This window comes from Saccostrea echinata, unplaced genomic scaffold (assembly GCF_033153115.1).
Source record: "Saccostrea echinata isolate AGI-Se365-2 ecotype Australia unplaced genomic scaffold, CSIRO_AGI_Sech_v1 ptg000025l, whole genome shotgun sequence".
NCBI classification, from domain to species: Eukaryota; Metazoa; Mollusca; class Bivalvia; order Ostreida; family Ostreidae; genus Saccostrea; species Saccostrea echinata.
The window spans coordinates 27,183,218-27,211,201 of NW_026889774.1; the positions used below are offsets into that span (position 1 = coordinate 27,183,218).

Genomic DNA, 27,984 nt, shown 5'->3' on the forward strand with positions numbered 1-27,984 from the left:
ACCAATTATGTGAAATAAATGAAAATGAAAGATCAGTCATATTTTCATTTTTATGCAATATTCTTGCATATGAGAGAAGACAGGGCACAAATTAAAAAAAAAAGTCTGAATTGATAAATTGATTTACAATACAAATATGCATTCTGACACGTTGTGTAGAACAGCATACATCATTAATATTAATTTGATGTATAATTTATCCCAGAACGCTTTGAATTATGTACGAACAGACAGTCTGCAAACCAACTACTTGTTTGGTGTAAAATTCACAGTTCAAACACAAGGGCAAAGAAAATCAATGATTTGTCACGTCTGGTAACACTATATGACTAGGAAAAATCGATGTGGACACACCCCTTGTATGTATCAGCCTGCGTCACCGGGTCCCCGGTAAATCCCAGAGGCATAAAATGTGTTAAGGGTAGACTACCGCTGCTGGTTAAGCCTTTTGTTACTTCAATGAATTTAACACCATGTATCGATTTTGGCATCTTGTAACACTAAGATAATAAGAAGACAAATAAAAACAACAAGATAAACAACATAAGTAATGCATGGGAACTATCCTATACATAAATTCTATGTGATGTAAGAGTATTGCATCATTGCTGTGTTTTAATGAATATTAACACAGACATATTAACCACATGTACTTTCATGCGAATGGCATTTTGTTCTTATTCAGAGCACGTGGTGTTTCTGAGCTTTTATTTTTTTTAAATAATTAATCAAAATTTCATTTTCTTAACCACCATTAAGTATTGACGAATTCGATTCTCCAGAAAAAAAATTAGTGTTTGTGCTTGTACTTCTAGTGAAATCTCTCGACAAAGAGAAAATGACGGGGGTAGATGAATTAAGATAAATTTGTTATGTTAATCGAAATCTTTGATAAATGACCGCAGTTTAGACAACTGACTTAATAGAAAGCTGTGTACAAATGTTAAAGAGACCTTTAAGGTAATGTATTAGCGGAACCAAAAATATGTAAATTTCTTGTATTCATTGCAGGAAGTATAATTACTCTTCTTGTTAAAAGTCAGATGCATTGTAGTTAAGGTTCTCATATGAAATAAATTATACCCCTTGTTCAGTTACAAATGTTGAAAGAATTTGACTAGAGGCTGGTGTCACCGCTGTGTTGCACTCGAGTGCGCCTTTACGTCACAACCCTTCATCTTGTGACCTTATATTTAAGGGGTCACAAAATTGGCGTACGTAATACAATATTCGTTGAATCACTGAGTTCTGTCTTACGTAGACATCCTGGAAAAACCCTTTTTTAAAATAAAATAATGAATTTATGACCTGGGTAATAATTTTAGTTTATTGTTCACAGGTTTTGAGTTATTTTTACAGGGAAAAGTGATGTTTCTGAAAAAAATTCTGATACTCTAAGAATCCTTTTGATATCACCTGATTTCTTCATATGCATTTGCTTTTATCATTAATACACCAACACAGTGTATTGGTTTAAGGATTATATGTATTGTGTTCTTTTTTTTTTTATTATAAGATCTAAATAAGTTGATTAAAATGAATATTGAAAAATCCCTAAAATAAGCAGTTTTTGAAAATACATGTATTTCTCTGTAAATGGAGACTTTTTATGTACATTGAAATTTTTGTCAATTTTAATTAAATGAATAACACAAAGTACACGAAATATACCGTCCTGAAACCGAGTCCGTATGCTTGCTATATACATGTACTTAATACTATGAAAAGTTCAAAATAATTTTTTTTAAATTCTATGATGATAGAAAATCAAACAAGTAAAAGTTTGTTTGATATAAGACCTTGAGAATGTATACTGAATGATCATCTTTTTTAATATCAATTTCATGAATCAACACCGTTTCCGGGCCTCAGGGTTATTGTAAATTTCCTGAATAAACAGAATGAAACATCAAGATGGTGTTTACTTCGTGAATAATCAGTCAGACGTTTATTTTACGGTTAATTAACACTTGTACCCCTCCAGGGACCCTTAAGACATACTTCCAATCAGATTATATACATATCAGTACAAATAGACCACAGGTGAGGTTTTCATCAGATTTCATTCGCCATAAATAATGATGTAAAATATGTGTAAATTACTTTGTTTACAAAGTATGAACATTGTTTTCAATAAATTAAGAAGAATTTTTTTTGTACATGACAACGATCATATACATATAATATATAGTTTAAATTACTGGTTTACATATTATGTACAGTAATAATTATAGTTCATCACGGTGTTTTTATTTTACTATTGTCACGTACAGAAAAAAAATATTTTAATGTACTTTTTATATGAACTTAAGTCTTTGTTTGTTTGTTTGTTTGTATGTTGTTTAACGTCCCTCTCGTGGATTTTTCACTCCTATGGAGACGCCACCAATTGCCGGTGGAGATCTGCAAATTTTGCCCAAAGTCAATGGCACTCTTTTCCAAGTTATGTTATTTCTTCATTCAACAATATTGTTTTATGTAAATGGATTGTCTTAACAAATTTTGCTCATAAAAGTCCATTTTTTTAAAAGATGGTAGTCATTTAGAAAAATAACCCAAAAATGAAATAGTAGATCTAGATTGAGTTAATTTTAAAACACAAGGCTTTTTTCTTAAACGTACAAGATATTGGCAATAGCTTCAATATTTTTTTTTATACGAAGCTAGAAGGGAAGATGCATTGAAAATAAGAAGAAGTGTATGTTTGGTATGAAATTCTATTGCAACATGTATCTATTCATATATACTTTGAATTAAATTACTGTATTTGACTTAATAAGTATTGGCATGGCCGTTGGCGTCAAGCAAAATTCGGTACCGTTATATAACGTTCTATTAAGTAGATAAAGACAATAATAGTAAAAGTGCAATATGAAGATAATGAACAATAATCATGATAAAAAAAAACCATTAATGAGAGCAGAGCAAATACGGAACCCTGAAAACAGGGGTGGAATCAAGTGCCATGGAGAAGTAAGCATCCCCTGTCGACTGGTCAAACTAGCACATTCAGACGCTTTTATGAATTTTAGAAATTTTATGATTCACATATGAATCATTCGGATTTTATAATAATCTACCCAGAAAATGTTAAATAGTCGTAATTTTCGAACACTTTGCAAGAGATACGTGAGTTTTGATACGTGATAAAATTTTATGATTTCTTTGGGAGACTTAATCCGTCTTTATTGTTTTAAGAGTTCTGTTTATGTAATTAAAAGATGTCACAAACAGCTACTATTTTTAGTAAAAGTATTAATTATCAAGGCTAATGCTTGATCATTCTTCTTGTAAATTAAGTTTTATAGCAATAAAACAACAGAATACGTGCAGAATACCATAATATGGTCAGGAAATCAGTCTTCCAAATCTTATATGTATCATTTGGGTATCAGAGATTAATAATAAAAATGCCTTACATCAAAAGAAACTACAGTGTTTAACCGTTGTCTTCTGGACGGAAATGACGTCAAACAGTCAGTAATATCCGACCAAGAAAAAAATAAAAGAAATAAATCGGTATCTGCTGGTTGATTAAAACCACAATATAACGTCAGAATCGGCGCGCACCTGCTTCATGGCGGTCTTTGAGAAAAGATTATAGCAAATATGTTCAGATAGTCATCAACATCGATAACATCAGATAGAGGCATCTTTTGTAGTGACATCTCCTTGATAGATTATAATAATGGTATAATATTGGAAAAAACTAGGTTTGAGAAAAATCATGTGCATCACAATCAAGGAGTAAAGAAACACAGTAGTGTTAAATCATGTATTGGTTAATTTTATTATTCACATTATTTTTAATAAAAATAAGTTAAATAATGAAACATTTTTCCCAACCCTTTCCAATGTACATAATTTAATTTTTATCAGAAAAAATGTCCATTGGTGTGTCACTGTGACTTAATACATGTAGTTAATGTCTTTAATTGACGTCATATGTAAGGTCATTTACTAATGTGCAAGGTGACCCGATTAATTATTATGAGGTTTTTATGGCATCGAAGACGAAGGGATGACTTTCCTTAGATGTCATATGAATTTGATATCAAGTTCTGATAAAGTCTGAGTAGGTAAAATACTAAACTTGAATTTTACTGTGCAAGCTTCAATATTTGGTCACGATAGTCGTAAGAATGGTAAAATGCCTGCACTCTTTAAGACATCTTAGCTAAAGTTACAATCAAGATATGTACTACATCCGTCTATCTGTATGTCTTTTGTGTTTCAAATGACAGCATGCAGTCCAATTTTTCCTACTTTTTTCCAGATCCTTGAGATCCTGAAGAATTTTCTGTTTTATATACTAAGACATTGATGATAAAGATATACTGAGAATGTCAAATTATCTCTCATAAATAAATCGACTTTTCGTTGGTTTTGTCCAGCGATAGTCGAATTAATCTTGAATTCGATTTTCATGTATTTGGGCATGAAGAGTAGATGTAAAATTTACGTATTTTATATGACAGGATGCTTTAAAGTGTATATAAATTTTATACATTCCTTCTATTGAAACGTTAACTGCCTATTAAGAATTAAATCAGATTAAATCTTAACAAAACGGACTATGACATTTCGATCTCAGGTTACCTTTCTGCCTACTCAAAATTCATATAATTTTTATAGGCTTGTAAGATGTAAACTCGATGTAGCAGAATCTCCAAAACACGAAATATCTGCAATAGCTTGATCAAGAATTAATATTTTGTAGATTGACTCGAGCAATGACATTCAATTTGATCCCACAATCATAATTAATATTTGCTATTGTAAATACCTGCATTGAAATATTTTAGGAGAACATATCTGTAAAACAGGTATTCCTAAAGGTAGTATAATTTCTTAATAACTCTGTTATTTTCACCCACACACCTTGTTCAACACAAATACCCTGTAGCGGATTACAGGAATTATTACAATAGATGTATTTTTTTGTGAATATAAAGAGTCTGCTTTATTTTATTAAGAATTAAAATAAGAAATAATTACTGCTATACATTTCGTGCGTGTTATTTCTCTGAATAAAAATATGCAGATTATTTTTTTTTCTGTGTTCTCATTTTCAATTATATTGCCATTAATCGAGTATTATCTTTTTGAACAATGAAGACCGAGAGATGGTCGATGAATTGAAAACTCGTTGACATCCCAACATACATAACAGTAGAAAATAAATCCTTTTGGATGAACTCAGAAATTCAGTTCTTTTTACGTATATTTTATGGAACGTTAGTGTGTTTATAGGCCCCAGTGATATCTTTTTAGAAGCCTTCCTTGCTCATTAAGATGACAATATTAAACTAAGTACATCTTATTTTATTCTACACTGTATGCTTTAAATAAGACATATGTATTTCTTTTGAAGCTAGAAATAAAATTTGGATTCATTTCACAGCTTTTTTTCCCTTATTGTTAGTTTAATTATTTAACGCCCGGATGACGGCGAGAATAAGCTCCACATTTTCAAAATTTCAAGGACTCAAATGCCGTGCGTTAACACGGAAAGAACACAAGAACTAATGACACTAACCCCCTACTAAAAAACAAACATTTTTTGTTTCTGTTGCTATTTCAAATGTCAATTCCTTTTAGCGACAATTTATTAAAATGCACTTTTTCACATGCACAGAGACTCATAACTATATATGTATAGTACAATCCATGTGAGAGAGTTCTAAACTAAGGCACAGTCATTTTCTTGGAAACTGCATCTGTTAGAACTGTGTTTCTAAAACAAAACATTAAGTTGCAAAATATTGTTTAGCTTCTTATGTAAATATGCTCGAGGCAAACATATTCCTTATAATGCCGTATCTTGTCTTGCGCAGGATATTGTTAAAAATAGTTAATTAAATGGTCAATGCAAAATGTGGATGAGAAAAACTGTATAAAAATGAATATGTTAAAAAAAACGAAAGAAAAAATTAACCAATTCCAAGCCTTTGATGTATAAAACATTTTAGTTTTGCTGGTTTTTTTTTTTTTTTTGTTTTTTTTTTTTTTGTTTTGTTGTTTGTGAAGGTTGTTTTTTTAATCGATCGCGTCATCATTAGTTGTTATAATCCTCTACGTTAGTACTTACGCCTTTTTGTCACGTATTACGTGCAGGTGTAACATCAGTTACTGGTACAAGTATTGGTACTTGAGTACAGATACTTGGCCAGTGGTCAATGACCTAGAAACATTTTATTTACAATCATTTGTATTGTTTCAATGGACTATTTCAGCTTGATTACTGTTCGTTATCTTCATAATTCATTACCATTTTTTATACACAATGTATAGGCATTGTAGTATCAAATATTCCCATCGAATGGAATTACAGTTCAGATAATAAAAAAAAAAGGGTTGATGAAAATATTGCAGCACTTTCCCGCAATGTATTTATCTAATGCTTAAATAGATTTAATGAATGAAGACGAAATTCTATATTGTGTGAGGTATGCTATCTGATTATTGCGTCATTGTGTGTTAAAGGCCTGTTGTGATGACTAGAATAAGAAGCTCCCAGGGTGGGAATAAGAGGGGGGAGATTATCCTTTTTATTATTTATAATATTGGGGTAGGAAGTCTGATTAAATAATGCACATAATGTTATAGGAACTTCAAGTATTTGTAACGTCTAAAGTTATTATGCGTTGTTGTACTCTTCACATTAACTGTGATTCCTCGTTTGATTGAGAAAAGGTTACAAAGATCGATGATTGCATAAATTTTAAGTGTTTGAATTACATAGTTTGTTTGGTTTTTCATAGATTGTAATTAAAAGATAAGAATTAAATCATTCCTACCCAAGTTTTGTTTTTGCCAAGTTCGAGGCGTGTCTTTTGTTTTTGTTGCATAAAACAATCCCGAGCGAAACATTTTTATGTTTTCATGTTTTGGATGCAGAGAATGCTCTAAGGGCTTGGACTAACTATTTTAGTTTTTTTCTTACATATCATAATTCCAGTAACATTGTATTTTATGCTTGTTTTACAGCAAATAAAGACGGTTAGATAAATTTAGTATAAATGAAATTTGTGTAAATGTTTAAATATGCTTTGATTACACTCAACTCGACATTTAGATATATCGACAACGTAATATCAATTGACAATAGTTGCATTCATTCATATGTCGACACGATATATCCTAGTGGGCTTGAAATAAAAGAAAGCACAGAGTCTGACACATCTTTTTCATATTTGGATATTTTACAAGAAAAAAACCGTAATCGTAATCTAACAACAAAGCTTTATGATGAACATGATGATTTTAACTTTTCAATCGTCAACTTCCCTTACTTATGCAGCAATGTACCCTTTTCACCTGCATATGGGATGTATATATCTTGGTTGATTCGATACGCAAGAGCATGGTCTACGTATGAACAATTTCTAAAATGAGGTAAGTTATTGACAAACAAGTTGATGAAACAAAAATATCAACAGTCTCTTTTAAAGTCATCATTTCGAAAGTTCTATGGTCGATACAATGACCTTGTTAGCAAATTCAATCTATCACTAAGTCATATGCTGACTGACGTTTTTCATGCTAATTGTTAGGCCACTATTTACACACTGAATTGTCGACGGATTTTTCCGTTATTTCCCGATCATGACAAGGAGCACACGGCGGGTGTGACCGGATGGCAGGGGATTCTCACTCCTCCATGGCACCTGATCCCACCTTTGATGTTTTTAGAGATCCGTGTTTGCTCTGCTCCCAATTTGTATTGTTTTAATGGACTTTGAGCTTGAATACTGTTCGTTATCTCTATATTTCATTCATGCGACTTTATAATATTAGAAGTATCTGTAAATTACCCCGTAGCGGATAATTTCTTCAGAATTAAGCAAAAATGAATTCATTCATATGCCAATTTAACCTTTCAATCCATATTGAAAAACTGATGTTAAAAAAAAAAAAGAAGACAAATGCGGATAAAAAAAAATGTCCAATTCAGAGAATATAAGTGCTAGACTTGCAGTAAAAAAATAGATTAACCGTTCGTTATTTTTACCTTTTTCACTCATGCAAAAACGCACTTACGCCACTTAGCATTGTTATGTTAAAAACGTAAGAAAGGATTAACTTTTTTGGTAATTTATTATTACTGTTTTGACTAATTATTAGGAGGTTAAAAGTCAGAATGTGCTCTGCATTTTTAAAATATCAAGAAACCAAAATTCGCGTCAGAAGCGAAACAACAGGCAGTAGGTAATACTTGAATTAATGAGACCAAGCCTATATCTGAACCAAAGAATAAACTTAGTGTACTGTATAAGTGTCTTTAAAAAAAAAAAAAAAAAAAAAAAAAAAAAGAGATATATACGTGTATAATGTAATGTTGCATAAAGTCATATTACCAATACATCCTCTCACAAACTTTCTCGAAAGATATACAATATGCCTGTACTTTTTAATGATATAAAATAGAACATAATTCTTCATTTATGTAAAAAAAAAAATAATTCACTTATTATTGATTTTGTATCTGTAGTCAGTTACGTGTTACGAAGGAAAAGAAATTAACTGATACTAAAGCACATTCTTTTAAAAGAAATGTGCTTGTATTAAACTTATATTTTAACTTTTCTGTCTTTATTTTGGTATATATGGACGAACACGCTTTCGTGATATTATTGAAACCAAGTAGTGAATTGTATTTACTTTTCTTCTGTCAAGGCGGCATATATGCTCACATCTTATGCAAACAAAAGCCTAAAAGAACCATTAAGCATCGCTTCTCGATTAAGGACACATGACAACAAAAATGGGTGCAGGGATTGGTATATATTTTTGGATTAATTTTGGTGGTAAGTGATGCATATATGGACCCAATACTAATATACAAATTATGGAGGCAGTACATACATTATAGCAGCAACAAAACGTTTTACTTGAACACTGTCATGTAAATGTATATATAACTTTTGTCAATTTTTCCAAACCGGTACTTCATTGTATTTTTTCCCCTTCTTTTTTATGTTTGTTTAATTAATGTTATGCAGTTTATTCACTTTGACCCTACTGTAGGGAGAGGGCTAAAATAGACTATGCCTGCTGCCCAATCCCATTCACTTCATGTGAATAAAATTATGTATAACTAAAAAAATATATCTAATCTCTAAAATATTAAGAAATTGTAAACTTTCTATGTCGTTTAAATTCCTTCTCTTCTGCCGTCACCCATATAGATCAATACTTTCATATAATTTATCACATTATTTAGAAACTTTGAAGGAAAAATAAACTTTATGCGGCAAAACTTATTCATTTGAATTAAATAATGATATATATAGTTATTATTTTCATGATTTTTGAAAAAAAAGTTTGTATCATCAAGGGGCCCATCGAGGGTGTGATCGGACGTCATTGAATGCTCACTTACTCTCCCCTATGACACCTGGCCCCAAAACCATAAATTGAGAACAGATTTAAGTCAAAATTTCAATTTTGTATAACTTTTGAAATGATCACGAAAATTAAACCAAATGTTCATTGAGTATTTGTATTCGAATATTTGACGAACTTGCAACTTTTCAAACATGTTTGTTGAATTCAAATCAAGATATTAAAAATCTAAATGTTGACTTAAGTCTGTTCTCAGTTTATGGTCTTTGGGTCTGATCCAAGCTCAGATGTTTTCATGAGTCCATATTTGCTCTTAATTCTCAATTTGTGTGCGCTTTAACGACGATTACTGTTCGTTATCATGACAATTCATGTTCCTATGGTAGTCTGGTGTGTATATCAACTATCAAATGTGTATATCATTATAAGAATGTTACAGTATGATTATGTAATAAATTATAATTACCATCATTGACTACAGCCTTGACTCTCCTTGTTAGGTCTAATTAACATCTGTTGCGTACATCTATAGTATGTAACAGAGTGGTTCTTGAGAGCCAACTCTTACAATGGTCAATGACCGAAAAACACTTCACTGACAACTCACCAAAAAACATCGGCTTGCACATGGATAAACACGCGCTCAGAGCAGTCTAGTACGTGGTTTGTTATTCGGTTACGGATATAAGGAAATAGTCCACGTGTTAAGCCATTGTTTTATACTAATTTGATCAGGGATTATTCCGTTTACTTGATCAATACTTAGGGCTCGTGATAGGTGTATTCGGTCGACAAAGGATGCTTGCTTACTTGTTTTCATGGCACCTGATCCCACCCCTGGTGTTTTCAGGAGTCCGTGTTTTTGTTCTATTCCCGATTTGTAAAATTGATCGCTGTTCGTTATCATCATCTTTTTCACCTTTTCCATTCTTTGTGTATTACTGCATATTTTCGATTATAAAAAAAAATGTTTGAAATAAAACTTAGATAATCTGTGTAAGAAGGAAACTTTACATATTTCATTCACTGTATATTTGTCCTGTTTACAGATTTTTATTGTTTGTAGTTTTGTTTGTTTGTTTGTTTGTTTGTTTTTTTTTTTTTGTTGTTTTTTTTTAGATCGATCATTGTTCGCTATCTTTACCTACTCCAAAGTGACAACAATACAGAGATAGAAAACAGAGATACACTTTTTGTTTCTTCTATCTATGCAAATTAATTTCAACAAACAAATGTTTTTATCTTCATTATTACACTATGCAGCACACAAAGTGAAAAAAGTCCGATATAATGTTAGATATCGCCCTCCCTGGAGACACAAGTTATCGGACTTCATCAGAAATGATTTTGTTTTAATCCTTTCTAGCAGATGAAGCCAGAAAAAGCAAACATCGTTCAATGAACCCTCATTCCTTTCTTCCTTTTATGTCTCAATTTTACAGAAGGAAATAACGTGTGAAAATTATGCTTTTCAACAATTATAATGAATTTCAAAGAGATAAACTGATATTGTGATAAACACTAGAATTCTTTTATTTTTGATCGTTTAGAGACTGACGTTGTACTTGATGATCCTAGGGTTAATAAAGTGATTTTCTATCTGTATTGACCATCTCAATAAAATCATATCTCTTACAAACATAACATACGTGATTAATTGTCACTTGGTTAAGTCAGTGTAGATCAAAATAAGCTAGGTTCTTACATATAACATCCAGGGTATTTTTTTCATCCTGGGAAAATCACTGAAATCGCGTTTTAGGAAGAAAAACACTACCCCCTTTTATATTTTTAATTAAAAAAAAAATTAAGGAAAACGATTTCCGACTCCGACTGTATATAACAATTTTATTATGTATATATGATGATGTTTTTTTTTTAATTAAATGTGAAGATAAGGAACAGTGATCATCCTCAAAAGTTCATTTAAATATTAATACTTATTATGAGCAGGACCAACACGGACGTCTAAAACAGAGGGGGGATCAGGTGCCATGAAGGAATTAGTTTCCCCTGCCGACCTGTCACACCCACCGTGTGCTCCTTGTCATGATCGGGTAAACTAAAAAATCCGCAGTAAATTCAATGTGAAAATAATGGCCCAACAAAATGTGTTGCTTTAATTATGAAAGATATTGAACAGTCTTGAACAATACGAATCGTGAACAAGGCAAAATCAGGAACCCGGGGAGGATCCGGTGCCATGGAGTGAGTAAGCATCCCCGTCTACCGGTCACTCCCGCCGTTAATCGCATGTATTGATCAGGTAAATGGATTGGGTTAAAAACAGTGACCACAAAATTAGTGGGAAAAATACAAAAAGACTCAACTATAGGTTGTAGTTACAAACAAGGTTATCATAACGACCATAGAATTTAAGAAAGGCTGACTTCAAGCGATATTGTGGAAGGCCCTGTAACATCAATTCATTTTTTTCAAAAGCCTGCCTCGGTTAAAAATTGTATGTACTCGGAACATGCTCTTGCGTACTTAAGCACTATGTGCAGGTACATGTAAAAAAGAATATAACTACATAAATTGAAGAAGTTAAAGATAGAAAAGCTGTTTGTAATATAGTTAAGTTGTTAGGTGGCCATTAACGTCTATAGTTGATAAAAATCTAAGGATGAAACAGACATGTGAGACTATGATGTTCTTTATTTCGAGTTCACTGGGATATTTCGACATATTGTTGTTTTACACCCCCAGCTAGAATGTTTCATTCATATCGGAGTGAGGGTTCTTTAACGTTGCAACACCTTCCAAGACATAGATCACATGTTTTAAGGTCATAACCGAAAGACCCTTGACTTTCACTTCGCATGGCAAAGGAACAAAGGAATATTTTATAATCTATGTAAAAACGTCTTAATTTGACGCGGCGCAGGGAATGAGAATCGAACCCGGACTTACCAATCACGAAGAGAGCGCCCCACACTAGACCGTTCGAATGAAAATATCTATAATTGTTAACGCTGTTAAAAACGTCGTCGAGAATTGAAGGCCAGAAGATTTTTCTTCTCATGCAGAAGTTTTTTTGTGATAAATTCTACTTTACAAGAATGTAAAAATAGGACGGCTAATATAAAACAAAAAGAGCCCATCGGTATTCCAGCATATTGTTTAAATTTCTTGTAAAACGTTAAGCTGATTTGCGTTTTATTTATTATAAGTGTAAGTTAATAAAAGAGCAAAGATAGAGCAAACAAAATGCCAAGATGTTCTACCCCAAGCCCACCCCCTCCCCGAACCTAAAAATTTAAGTGGTAATCAATTAATGTTCATTAAGTTAGCAAAGTCCTTATCAGAATTATGTAAAAATAATTGCAGTAAAATTTGATGAACTCGCCGCAGTGATTGTAAAATACAGAGATCCAGGGTCTTGTCTGAATGCCCTGATTAAACCACCAAGAGACGCATTCATGTAAAGGTTTAATCTGGTATTTCAACTTCAAACCAAAAAGAAGATATCCTGATCAATATTTTAACAATGTTCAACATTTAACATAATGTCACTGTCAGTACTAACACCATTTTGATGAACCTTGCATGCACAGTTTAATTTTTAAATTATTCTATTTATTTTGAATTAATCTTATAATGATATTACATTTATATTGTCAGTACTCGGGTCGAAATATCGAAGAAAATTACTTGGGTCAAAGGCCTGTCGCCTTTGAATTTGGTCAAATCAGAAATACTGCTGCTGGAATAGCAGTTATAAAGGAAATCAATTTTTTTCCTGTGTTAAGTTATGCGTTATGTTCACTGATAAGCTTTCTTATGTAGGTCACTGTTGCTTTGATTTCAGAATTTCTACGATAAATGGCCCTTGTTATATTAGGTTAATTCTTTCTTCGATTAGATCAAATTCCCGCCTCGCCATTTGTAACTTGCATATTAGAGAAAATGCCTCTTACAAGTTGTCAGATTGAAGTTCAAACGAATGATTTTTTCAGCTCAATGAATCAAAAGCTCAAGTGAGCTTATGGTTTGAAAGGTTTTATAAAGGTAAACATTGTGCATTAACACTTTGATATTGGGACCATGTCTGAATATTAGAGTAACCTTGGGTCAAGGATGAAATAAAGGATGTAATTCATTGAATAAGGGTAGCCAATTAGAAAACAAAATCGTTTTAAGATATTAAGTTTCTGTGAACAAAGTCAAATGTTTTTAAGTATATGGTTTTTGTGTTTGGGAAGGGAAGAGTAAGAAATACAAGCAAGACAATACATTATGTCCACATTGAAGACATTTTATGTCTGTCTACTATTGATGTCATTTTAGGTCACATGGCCCAAAATAGAGGTTATTTCGATAGGTTTGTTCGATTCATTGATTGCTTCAATAAAAAAATTTTCTTTGGATTCTTCGTTATCTTTTTAACGTTTACCCAAACGCTTAATCCTAGAGGTTAAACGGAAAAAGTCAAGTTCAAAGAATAACTGATGTTTCATGATTTGTGCTTTTTGAAATGAATTTAGACCAAGAACCAATGCTGCCATAGAAATTGTGCATGTCCATCTGGCCTCTACAAATTATAGACAGGGCTACTGTAACTAATTTTTTTTACATGCAATAACTTTATTTTAGGTTAGTACGTGAGAATATTTTTGGTGAAAATTGCCATTCTGCCGTACATTTACATTATTAAAGATTAGATATAACATAACCAAAATTCCTTAAAAAATGGTTTGACTTATAAATACGCAATAACTACTTGTATCTAGCGAAAGTAAGGTGACGCGACAATTTGATGATATACTGTATTACCTTTTAGTAAGACGTTCTTTTCTTGAGCCAGAGCTTAAATTTTTACTGTACTAGATATATGCTTTACAAAACTTTTTCTTACTAGATAATTCATAATAATTATTTCTCGAATAAAGTTGGCTCGATTGATACTGCTTAATCCAGAAATCACTTTTTAAGAAAATTAAAAAAAAATTAAAAGGTTGAAATCTGTAATCCTGTTATCATATTGGGTAAATGGAACTTAGCTCTAAAATGGCGCTAAGTAAACATAACACGGTGCCCAATGCTCCCTCTATTATCTATTTGCCTTCGCATTGAATTATATGTCTTTACTTATTATAAAATCTACACACAATTCATATCACGTGTTGTTCTTCAGTGGTCTTGACGATTAATGAATTGTCGTAGCTGGCGGAGCGAGACAATTGGTTGGTGCTTACATAACTTTTGATTGGTGAATCATCTCTTAAGCCCCAATTTTTTTTACACATTAAAATTCAGTTACACTCAAACTTTTTTCATCTATTGGTCCTCTGTTGATGCAGTAAATTTATATAGAATTCAAAGAATAATTTCACTTGCATACCGGTCTTCAAGTTATGCTTTTCGTCAAATATAAAAGTGTCCAAAGCCATATAATAATACCGTATTATAATTCAATTGTGAACAGTTTCATTAATGTAAAACTTATTTGTAAACTTCTGACAAATAAGTTGATAATACAGGGGTAACACATTCTCGTTTAAAGTCAACATGAAAATTCTATGATCCATACAATGACCTAGTTTGCAAATACACACTTTTAAATGTAAAATGTAAGGTCATTATTTCATACTGAATTATCTATGTATTTCTCCTTTCCTGATCAAAGCAGACTTACGGCAGGTGAAACCCGTCGACAGGGGATGCTTACTCCCTCATGGCACCTGATCCCACTACTGATAATTTTAAGGGTCTGTGTTTGCTCTGCTCTTTATATGTATTGTTTAATAAGACTTTTGGGGATGATTTATGGTCGTTATCTTCACATTTCTTTGCATTAGTAGTTCACAGTGATTTCAGCTTGGAAATATCTAGTTATGTTTAGTGAGATATTGTTTCAGGGTAATATCGTAAGCAATATGAAGAATGGGACCGTCAAATTTATTGCCTGTAGTATTTAACGGCTCTACCTAGGTAAATTTTTTTTTTGCTTAATATAAGATCTACACATAATTCATATCACGCGTCGTTTTGGCGTTCTGTCGTACCTGGTGAGGCGGGACAATTGGTTGATACTTACATTTATTTTGATTGGTGAATCATCTTTTAAATGCACACATTCAAATCCAATTATTATTCACTTTTTGGTCCTATAGGTTGATGCAGTGAATATGTCTAGAATCCAGAACATTTTATTTACTAACTTGCATACCAGTCTTCAAGTAGAAAGCATCTTTTCAATGCCAAAGGCAAAGAATTAATATGTTAATTAATATATAATGTAATGATATGGTTTGCTTTGTTTGCACTTGAATTGTGGACACAAATTAACATGAAATCAGAACATCATAAAAGAGAAGAAAATATTTGAGTTATAGATTGTACAGTTCTGAAAAGCTGTATTTCATTATGAAGTCAATGTCAATAGGTAAAGACATCTTCTCAGATGAATCAACTGTTTAATTTAAACGTGCAGTTATAAATGTCAAGGCCATCTTTCAAATAAGGACATTTGTTCGGTTCAATATGAGGATGGAGATATTTGGTAGCTTTTAAAAGAGTCCTTTAAATGCTAAATTACTAAAAGGCACATTAAAAGGAAGAACAAAGTAGTATAATCCATGGTAATTTGACAACAAAATAAACAATACGGTTTGAAAATCTGTAGATATTGAAAGGAAGTGATAAACTCGGGTTATTAAGATTTATCTTTTCCTACATTCACCTTCTGCACACAAGGTACTTGTAGAAGTCTGTATGCGATAAAAGGGCGTAATCCCATAACTCAGAATGTTAATGGATGGTAATTACTAGTGATTTGTTCTTTGATATGAATTATTACCTGCACGCATAGTGATTATAAACTGTCATATACTTTGACAGGTAATACGAGGTAAAGGGAACTGGCTTATAAAAAGTGTTGTATACATCTAATCAGTATTTTATTATTGTTTGCAAAACTAAAAAGCACTTACATGATCAAGACTATGGGAACCATTGAGAAACATAGTTTGTTTTTGTTATACTTTATCTGACACTCTTATAGTTAAATCACATTATAACAATATATTTACGTGTGAAAAATAATTAGCTTTATGGTCTTCATTATTCTATTCAGTATTTCATTACTGAACCACAGTATATGTATATATGACAATGGAAACCTTCGAAAAACACAGTTTTTATTACTTTATCAAGTGTTTTCTCTTTAGGAAAAAACCCCACTCGCATTAACATTATGATTATTTATTTTCCACAGTTACGCGTGAGAATAAAAGAAAGTACAAATGTAATGAAGGCACTCTTAGCTTAAGGTCTGGAACTAGGATTCCGTTGCTTTTCACGACCGTTGTGTATCAGGGGAACTCACTTTGGTCGAATTCATGGATTTTTTAGTCACACTTAGCAACTGTTAAAGATTTATTAAGGTTAAGTATTTTTCATCACGGATTTTGTTACCGCTTATAATTGCATATATAACACACACAAGATTAAATCGTGTACATCGGAAAACGTGTGGGAGTCGTTCTTGCTACCCCTCTCCGGAAAAAAAGTCCAATAAAACATTCCGTTGTGTAAGTCATCTGCCTTCCCCCCCCCCCCCTTTCGGTTGAAATTTGAACTTTTGTAACAATAACAGAGAAAAATCATTCCCAACACTTAACAGTTAATATGAGTTTTAAATATAATTGATTTCTTTCTTTCATTTCATTTTGGTTAACATTGGAAAGGAAATTAGCTTAAGATTATTGGTCGAACCCTGTAGATAAGGCCTACCATTTCTGGACAATTAGAGCCATGTTTAACAAATTTAGGATAATTGTTTTCGTTTCACGTAATAAAACAATGCCATTTACTGCAAGAGAATTATCATGCCTTAAAAAGCAGCTCTTATAGCAAACAAAAAAAAAGAGAGGGAAATGTATCATTTTCCTCTTTTTAATTATTCAAAAAGGGGAGAAAATCTATGAATGACGTCAAGACGGCGGGTATCGTGGGTTAATTACTTACTGGTAATTATGTCGAATCATATTGCTAGAATAACGGGTGATATAGGATACCTTACTTGTGCCTTAGTTATTATATTACTTGTGATCCCTGTGTTTTTCCAGTACAATATAACGCTTATTAAAAAAAAATGATATGCCATTTATCATTAAGTACAGTGGACCTTTGAACAAAATATCTTACCATTGAACTACATTGTAATAAGATGACAATTTTTTCAATTTTCCAATAAGTGTCTAATCTATAGTAGGTATTAAAAAAATTCAAATTATTATATTGCAGTATTTATAAAGCCTCGGTTTTCTATGATTGATTGTAAATTATGTACTTGCAGGGTTCCTGACGGATGATCTTGTTTCCGCCGAGGACAACGGAAGTCAGAAGAAGTATCTAGGGGTCTGTCGACTACCAGGGGAAAACCAAAAAGTAAATGATATACCCTGTTTGATGTTGAATGTCAGGTTGTGCATGCTTGTATTATTTCTCACAAAGCTTAGCTGTAAAAAAAAAAAATATTTACTTCACAGAAAGGCCAATACCATCGTAGATAGATTTACATAGTTTCATACTGCATGTAGCCTATGTAGGCTTTACTTCTTAAATCAATTAATGCAGTTTGTACTGATTTAAGATGAGTTTAGATGGAGATTAATCCATGAAGTAATGATGATTTTGACATTTTAAATTAAAAGCCTGTCTTACTTTTCACCTCTCAGGCAGCATGATTGAAAAGTCGTGCTCGACATCCCATAAATTATTGACAGTTCATTACTATTCCACTCTAGACCTGTTCATTGATCAGTAAATATGCGTGTTTGAAATGTATAATTTCGGCATGAGTCATTTTCTTCCTGGTCTTCTTGCTCCCCCAGGCCCGCCCCTGCCAAAATTTTATTCTTATGATTTGAGAAAAAAAGAACCCTGGTTCCTGTGAAGGGATCTATATTAATTATAACAAATACTGAATACTGAATGTAAAAATCAATCATGAGTTCTACGCTTATTTATAACTTATACGTGAGAAAAAGAAATCTTTTGCTGTGGCCTTCAACTCGACATTTAGCTTTATCGACAACGTATTTTCAATTAACAGTAATTATTTCTATTTATATGTCGACACGATATATCCCAGTGAGCTTGAAATAAAAGATATCACAGAGTCTGACACATCTGTTTCATATTTTGATATTTTACTAGTAAAAAGACGTTAATGGTAATCTAACAACAAAGCTTTATGGTAAACTTCAACTTTTGAATCGTGAACTTCCCTTACTTATGCAGCAATATACCCTTATCACCTGCATATGGGGTTTATATCTCTCAGTTAAGCACGAACATGCTCTACGTATGAACAATTTCTAAAACTAGGTAAGTTATTGACAAACAAGTTGATGAAACAAGAATATCAACAGTCTCGTTTAAAGTCATCATGTCTTAAGTTCTATGGTCGATACAAATGACCTTTTCAGCAAATAAAGTATATCATTCAGTCATATGCTGATTAATGTTTTTCACACTAATTGTTAGGCCATTATTTACACAAAGAATTGTCGACGGATTTTTCCGTTATTTCCCGATCATGACAATGAGCACACGGCGGGTGTGGCCGGTTGGCAGGGGATGATCTCTCCTCTATAGCACCTGATCCCACCTCTGATGTTTTTGAAGGTCCGTGTTTGCTGTGCTCCCGATTTGTATTGTTTTAATGAACTTTGAGCTTGAATACTGTTCATTATCTCCATATTTCATTGTATAATTTACTTAGTATACAGTTGACCCACATAATCAAGTTTTACTAGGGACAAACCATAATATAACCATGCACAACATACGATTCTGAATTCGAAATATATTGATATATTTCTTTCTTTTTAGCATCGAAGAATTGATATCATTGTTGTGCCATATGACGAATACGCATGCGCCTTGGTTTACTTCACAGGATCAGCTCATTTAAACAGATCCCTGAGGTTGTTAGCAAAGAAATCAGGGATGTCTTTGTCGGAACATTCCCTGAACACAGGAGTCATTAGAAAGGTATGCCAGAATTGTTTTCAATTCTGAAAAAGAATAATAGTAGTACACAAAGCATACACAACATTTACACGTGCAAGTGGACTTGACAAAAAAAGTTGAGCATCAAAGTTGAATTTTCTTGTGATGTAGCTTTAATAGTCCACCATTGAAGTACAGCTGTTCTCCACACTTATACAGTAAAAATTATCAAACCCGACAGCTGTGCAGTCCGTTTCACTGTGAATTCCAACATTCATTTTCATTCCCTTTTTACTATTTTCCTTGTTTTTTACACTGTGCAATCCGATATCCTGTCTATTCCGACACAGAATTTGTCTCCCACTGCTTGTCAGATTAGACAGGTTTTACTGTACTACCTTCGAAAACCTTTTTGTTTTTTTTCCGAATCTGCCACTGTTAAGAACACATAATATTGTATGACATTTGAAGACATTAATTTTGTTCTTTATATCACCAAAGACACGCAAACATTATGTTATGTTGTCAACTTAATTTTGTTCTACCTATTGGAATTTCAACGAGTTCTCGGTTAATCGCGGCTATCTCTTGTTTCATACTGATCATCAGCTTCAAAATTCATATTGTTTCTATTAACAATATCTTGTTTCTGTTGCTCAGACATATTCAATATATTATAAAAGCCAAATACCAATAATTCATAATTATTCTGTTATCTTGTGTTTATACATAAGGGGATTAAGTGACATGTCATGAAAGGCTTAGATCTGCACTCTGTTTTGTAAAACAGGAATTCTGTCTCTGTGTTGACATGTCTTGCAAGTCTAGCGTGTACATGTAACAGAAATCTGTCTCTATAGTAACTGACCATGTAAATGCAGCTATATATAAGGAAACTTCATCTCTATATAAACCTGCCGTGTAAGTGGAACGTGTAATATAATATACAATTTTGTCTTTATATGAACCTGCCGTGTAAATGCAGTTTGCAATGTAACAGAACTTAGTATAAAACTGCCGTGTACGTGCAGCGTGTTTTGTCTCGATACGAACCTGTCGTGTAAGTGTGCAATATAACAGAACTTTGTCTTTTATAAGAACCTGTCGTGTAAGTCAGTTTGTGTGCAATATAGCAGAACTTTGTCTTTTATAAGAACCTGTCGTGTAAGTCAGTTTGTGTGCAATATAGCAGAACTTTTGTCTTTTATAAGAACCTGTCGTGTAAGTCAGTTTGTGTGCAATATAACAGAACTTTGTCTTTTATAAGAACCTGTCGTGTAAGTCAGTTTGTGTGCAATATAACAGAACTTTGTCTTTTATAAGAACCTGTCGTGTAAGTCAGTTTGTGTGCAATATAGCAGAACTTTGTATAAAACTGCCGTGCAAGTGCAAGCTATATATCATGTAGAAACTTTGTGTCTGTATGAATCTGTCGTGTAAATGCAGCAATATAACAAGTGCAAAGTGCATTTTAACGGAACTTCGTCTCTATATTAATCTGTAATGAAAGTGCAGGGCATAATATTATAGACTTAGTTTCTAATTTCTATACTATCCTGTTCTTCATAAGTGCAACCTGCAATAATATAGAATTAACCTGTCTTGCAATGTAGCATTGTATATAGTATAGACTGTTTCTTGTGTAATTACAGGGTGATCTGCATGTATGAAGAATATTGTTTTTACACGATGTAGCCAACTTAAAAGTGAATAAAAGTGCCTTTTGCAAAGTAGCCTAGTTTATGACCTTGTACTATCTTCCACATAGACATTTTTGTCATTAAAAGACTAACATTTTCCCAGCATTATCTGTCACATAACAACTTACAGTAATTTTCATCTTTTGTATTAATATTATCTTTCTTGTTAAGGAAGTAGGGAATGTCCAATATTGCCCAAATAATATATATTCATGTATCTCATTCATTAAATTGAAATTAACAATATTGCCCAACTATATTTCATATACAGTCGACAACCGCAAGCAAGTTTTTCAAACACTATTGTCTATTTTACTATCACGCAAATTTCTCGTAGAATACAAAACATTAGCTACAGGATACAACAAACGCTGGGTCTTCTGTCACTTTTCAGCAAAGTCAGCTTTCTTAGTAATCTTAAAAATAATCATTTATTCCCCGGGATTTCTATCCGTCATTATTCTGTTGTATAATTAAAAATTACATAATTATTGGCCTTCATTAGATAGACTTAATGGTTAGCTTTGACGGTGATTTATTGCGGAAACATCAAGGATTTCAAATGAAGTGGTTGCATATACTTATCTACCAAGCGAGACAGGTTAATTGATTTTCAATCAACTGTTGTGACCTCAGCTGAAAGGTCAAGGTGCCAGACTGAGGGCATTCGAGAACCGCCGACAAAATTGATGTTTTCAGTGCAGCTCATTATCGATAAGATATGCACTTTTATGATGGTAAAAAGAAGGGTGATTTTTCTAATTAGTGGTTTTGGCTTTAAGCAATCGATTTACTGATTTATAAATATTTTGATTGGCAGTTAACGAAAGTTGCACATTTTTTTTAAAGTCATATCAATACTTCTTACTTCTACAATTTCTTATTCTTAATTACTTTTTACTACCTCAGTGGAGGTTTAAACAAATATAGGTTTTTTTGTAATTTTATAACATTATAATTATCTGATAAACTGTGAAGTTATCAGTTTACATCAGTATGTGCCAAAACCTAACGAGCTTCCCGCTGACAATCTGCGCTCAGAAATCTGTATATGACGTATATAAGTAATTTTTCTTCCTGAACACATCATATAGGATTCCAGGCAGAATTCAATATTATTGGATGTACATAATGATAAAAAATACACACTGTATCTCGTGCCAGCCCTGATGCAATACTGAAATTTAATTATTCTTGTCCTACATGTAAGTGTGAAGGGCAGGTCACCTCCAAATTCTGTCACAAGTGATGGAAATCACGTGTTAACCCTGTATTATTATTATAATTTTATTAATGATTGTCATATATATATATATATATATATATATATATATATATATATATATATATATATATATAGATGTTTGATATTGATATAAGATTATCCTCTGACCATCCATTTTAAGGCATTTGATATATGACAGAGGTCCCAAGAAATCAATGTTTTTGGAAACACACGTTTTTGCGTTCTTTAATTTATATATATATATATTAATTTATGTTAAATATATATATATATATATATATATATATATATATATATATATATATATATATATATATATATATATATATCCTACCTTCATTCCTTCATTTTGTAAATTCAAACAGTTTTACACCTGAAGTAATCAGTAGATTACAATTTTACAGAGGGTTCACTTCTACAATAAATCTGTTCCCTATTGAATGTTTCAGGTGATTTTCTACGCCTCATTTTTCTACGGATTTCTGCGTCTTGGTGCCTTACTAGGTTTCTTTAATTGCGTTGTCTTCATAGTCCTTCGTGAAAGCTTTATGTTTATTCAGACTTCTATATTCACTTATCTTTTTGACTTCCTGTATGAAATGAAAGATGAAATCTTTCAGGGCAATGAAAAAGTGTTTGAGGGGACTCCTCTTCCTACGCCAACAGAAGAATCCGTGTTCAGACACTTAGGGGTGCCCTATAGACCGCCAGAGGAGAGGGATCATTAAAGGAACGAGGGGCGTGAGGTGTCCTAGGAGGATCTACAATTTGTAACTATTTGATTCTGACTGAAAGATATCCCTTAGTAGATATTTAAACTGAAAATTGTATAAATTAGCAGAAGTTGGCCTCGATGAGACATTGATTTACGTTACATATGTGAATTAAACGAAGATTGTATAAAATGTAAGCAGATTGTGTAGGAGGAAAAGTTAGGCGTAGAGAACAAAAAAGAAGGTCTGACTCAATGATAAATTCTACCTAAAGAGGAAAGGGAACAGAAATATTTTTAGATGCTGGACAAGATTACTCAAGGCTATAGGTCATAGTAACACACCATGACCTGAGTCACAAATCTGCTGATATGTAGGTTTTTACTTTGTCATGGCCCATTAAATGAAAAAAAGTCATTAGGTAATTAAGGAACATCTAAGGAACACGTGACCCATTATGTCTGTGATATCAAACTGTCTCAGGTCATACAAATGAGCTTTCGAATTGTGACTTTTATAAAATGAATATTTTCTTTTCTTTTTGATCTTTTTTATCAGACCTTTGCATGTTTAATATTTATATTGTTCATTTGTATTCTGTTTGTAGATTTTGCTGTTGTATCCAATTTTTAACCATTCATAATACCTATCTGTAATTTATTATTGTTTTTCTAGAGCTGATGTGCGTGGCGAAGTGTAGTCTATATGTTAATACCGTTCATTCACTTCACTTACGCGTGAATAATAATAAGATAAGTAAAAGGTTCGTTTTTCTAAGAAGCTAATCATTGGCTCGTTTAAAATAAAGTTGTTTTTGTTTATTATTGTAGAAGTTAACCCAAATGTCATTGCTACGAAAACATTGCATATTTTAATCTGCATTTTCTCTGGAAAAAGGGAAAGTTCTTATAAGTGTTAAACCCCTTGTGTGTGTCTAAGGTGCAATTATGACGTCCACAAATCTAGTCTTTTATTTCTGCACTCATACAGTATATCGTAAAAAAAACACGTGTCCAGCGGCGAATAGTGGGTGTTAAGCTATTATTTGAAAAACGTTAACATCTGTCCCTTGGACGTAATTATGTGTGTGTTTAGCTGTAGATTTATTTATTTTATTGAAAATCATTTCATCTTAATTAAAAACCGTTAATTGCATTCATGTCTTTGCATATGATTAGTCTTACATCTGTGACTTTACTGGAAATTATGTATTGATTAGCTTCATTAATTCATATTTAGATTCATATATATGTTTTCTATTTTAAATTATGTTTGCAGCATATTTTTTTATATTTGTTTATTTCAAAACTCACCTTAAATATTTATTCAATCAAATACAGCGGGTTTTGAATCCTGCATATTACCTGTGTACAAAATGCTCTGAGTTTATTTATTTGTGAATATGTTAGATTTTTTTGTAATAAATTAGGAATTATGGACTGTTTTAATGATTTCATTGCAGAACAATGTTCTGAAAGGCAGACAGGAGGCGGAATTCCTTAATTCAGTTTTTAAATTACTTCCGTGTTTCCATTTTATAACAACTTCCGCTTTAATTTCAGTTAATAAATCAATGTAAAGGTGTGCAGCTTGACGGAATAAAGGCATATGCCATAAAGATGGTATTTTCCCTTTATGACGTATATCTTCCCAGCTTGATAGTTAAAGAAATGATATATATTTTCTTTCTTAACTTGTAAGTAATGTGTAAAATGATAAATGTACGTAAGTAAAACAATTACGAGAAAATCGTTCTCTTTGTCATAGCGTGAGTGCACAAACAGAACTAATGCGCAGAATGGATAGAGGATGAAGATAATTATATCATGTGTGCCCGTATATTTACAGCTATTATTACGTCTCAATTGAAGCTTTCTTATAAAATACATGTACATGTTATTCGTCGAAAAAACTGTTTACTTTTTCACTGTGTACCGAGTATAATACCATAAACCGTATATCAAAGGAAAAATTAAATTTTTCGGCAATATTTTTAAATAGTTTAATTTTTGTTGTAACGCGTCATTTATGTCTAAATTCTAATGTCTAAATTCGACATTAAAATACATCGACGAAGCATTATCAATTAACAATAGTATGTCGATTCGATGTGTCCCAGTGAACTTGAAAAAAAAGACACCACAGAGTCTGTCTGTTTCATATTTGGATATTTTACAAGAAAAAGACGTTAATGGTAACCTTACAACAAAACGTTATGATAAACGTGATGACTTCAACTTTTCTATCATCAACTTCCCTTACTTTTATAGCAACATACCCTTATCACCTGCATATGGGGTTTATGTCTCCCAGTTGATTCGATACGCAAGAGCATGCTTTAGGTCCGATCAATTTTTAAAACGAGACAAGATATTAACTAACAAATTAATGAAACAAGGATATCAACAGTCTCGTTTGAAGTCATCATTTCGTAAGTTCTATGGTCGATACAATGACCTTATCAGCAAATACAAACTATCATTAGGTCAAATGCTGACTGATGTTTTTCATACTAATTGTTAGGCCATTATTTACACACTGAAATTGCTGCGTATTTTTCCGTTTGCCCGATCATGACAAGGAGCACATGGCGGGTGTGACCGGTCGACAGGGGATGCTTACTCCTCCGTGGCACCTGATCCCGCTTCTGATGTTTTTGGAGGTCTGCATTTGCTCTGCTCCCCATTTTTTTTTTTTTTTTTTTTCTTTCAATGGACTTTTGAGTTTGATTATTGTTCATTATTTCCATATTCTCCATATTTCATTGATTGGATAAAAAAAATTAGCTTATATTAGTTTATATGAAATTAGTTTATATATAACCTATGTTGCCTTCGTCGCAATGACTTACGTCAAAAATTTATCAATCCGCTTGACGTTACCTTAAATCATGTTCAATTTGAAGGCATTTTTGAAGAAGAAATTGTCTTATTTTCTACACTTTATGATGAAAAATTAGATTATAAAGAATAAAATAAATAGCTACCCAAGTTATACCTGTAAAACCTTGGTTGGAACAGTTTACGCTTTTTATAAACGTTTCGCGATTTATAAAGCGTAAACTGGCCCAGCCCAGGTTATACAGTTAAACTTGGGTAGCTGTTAAATTCATTCCTTGAATAATTAAAATTTAACGCTGAACATTAGAATATTTCTACTGATAACTTGGACTTTAGGGTGTTGCTGATAAACACCGAGAGGACATAATCTTAAGGAAACAAAGTTTACTCCAACTAAACTCGGTGAAATTACTTAACTTCCCTATGTTAATGCTTGCTCTAGTGTGAATAGATCCCGTTCCACTGTTTGACTGTTTGATGTGACGAAATTATAATTAACCACGACGGACCTAATTCATTTCTGAAAAAGATTTTTTATTCAAATTTTACTATGAGGTAAAGTGATTTTTGGTGAGTTAAAATCAATAAAAAAAAATCATATGGTCATCGATGTAGATTTTTAATGGGTAGCATTTCAAAAGTTGGCGATGGAAATCGATAATTACTATAGGAAATAACGGGAAATTTCCAGTGTAGGGTATAAGAGTGATCATTGAAAAAATTCTGCAATAGAATTTTTATTCGTATTAAAGGACAATAATAACTAGACAAATTACCAGCAAATTATGCCAAAAAATAAATGGGCCATCGACTTAGATTTTTCAGGGGGGGGGGGGGATGTCAAACGCAGTTGTAGGGCACATTTTGGGGGAAATTTTCAATGAAAATACCATGGCCAAGTTAATCATTTATTTATAAAATAAACAAATTAATATAAATCGAAATATTTACAATATTTTTGAATTGAGAGGAAACGTTTGAGTATTTTTAAAAGAATTAAAAATGTGTATTTTTATCTTTTGCAATACATAATTAAGTCAATTTGATTCAAGACATATGCGCGGTTTTCTGCGCAGTGGCTCGAAATTTCGAATTAGGTCCGTCGTCCTTAACACGTCACCGTCTACTGAAAGTCCAAGATATTGATAGAATTGTAATAACATCAATGACTTCAAGTGGGCCAGTTCCCGGACTCTGTTTTAAGTGTGAAGAAAATGGCTCAAATACTCGTTTCAAACCAAGATTCAATAGAAAGCGCTTTTATTCGCCAGTTTTTTTGTATGGCATACAGGTGGGCATGGTACTTTCCATACATTTTACGGGTACTGGTACAATTCCACTTTCCATTTTACGGGTACCGGTACAATTCCAATTCTCGAACACTGTCGCCATCCAGTAGCCGAAGAGAGGCAATTGATTGATTCCTTATGTTGAATTAATGCTTTGGTGACTATTGGTCGCTTAATGTTTACTATATAGTTCGGTAAACATTGTGCTGAAAAAAGTGGTCTTATTTTGTTATTTCATTGAAGTGCCGAAAACATTCTTAATGGTCAGATAAGAGGTCGACAATACTAACCTTTCCATCCTCCCCACCCCGCCCTTTCCTCGGATTTTGGGCAAAAATAATATTTAAATACCTTTTTAAACTCTAGACAAGTTTGATTCAGATATGGTCATATTTTTTTAAAAATAAAGCCCAAAGTGAGCATTTATTTGGGTTTTAAAAGAAAAGAATTAACGGTATTCCGATGAGAGTTCTGGCTAACCTTACAGATATTTACTAGATATGGATCCTCTGTGAAATCGGCTTTATATAGAATGTAATTGTCCTCCTTTAATCGTCGAACTCACGAAGACTTTGCTATTGATAAATGAAAGTGTACTGCGGGAAGACTGACTCTCTTATATGAAAACATAAAACCCCATGGCCATGAATTAAACGAACTTGGATAGTACAAAACACCCTTGAGATCTATTTTAACTCATTTCTTAAAAAGTACACGAGAAAAAAGAATAATATTACTATATTGTTAGCAATCAATGACCTCTGTAAGGAAAATAATAAGTTGTGACATGTTTTTGTCATATTTTGTTAAAAAAAATATCAAAGACGTCCTATATATTGGTCACTTGGGAGCCAAGATTTTGGAATGTCTTTCTGCTGTCTAAAA

General features: G+C 32.4%; 1 protein-coding gene across 1 annotated transcript in view; it reads left to right on the forward strand.

Annotated features, from left to right (window-relative positions):
• LOC133192289 (DNA polymerase lambda-like) overlaps window positions 1-24,186 on the forward strand; it is a 79,241-nt gene extending 55,055 nt beyond the window's left edge. Inside the window, exons 7-9 of the mRNA XM_061328303.1 lie at window positions 17,651-17,742; window positions 19,192-19,353; window positions 22,878-24,186. Of these exons, the coding sequence (XP_061184287.1) occupies window positions 17,651-17,742; window positions 19,192-19,353; window positions 22,878-22,985 (362 nt within the window). The 3' untranslated portion in view covers window positions 22,986-24,186. The remainder of the gene's footprint in view (window positions 1-17,650; window positions 17,743-19,191; window positions 19,354-22,877) is intronic.
• The last annotated feature ends 3,798 nt before the right edge of the window (window positions 24,187-27,984 follow it).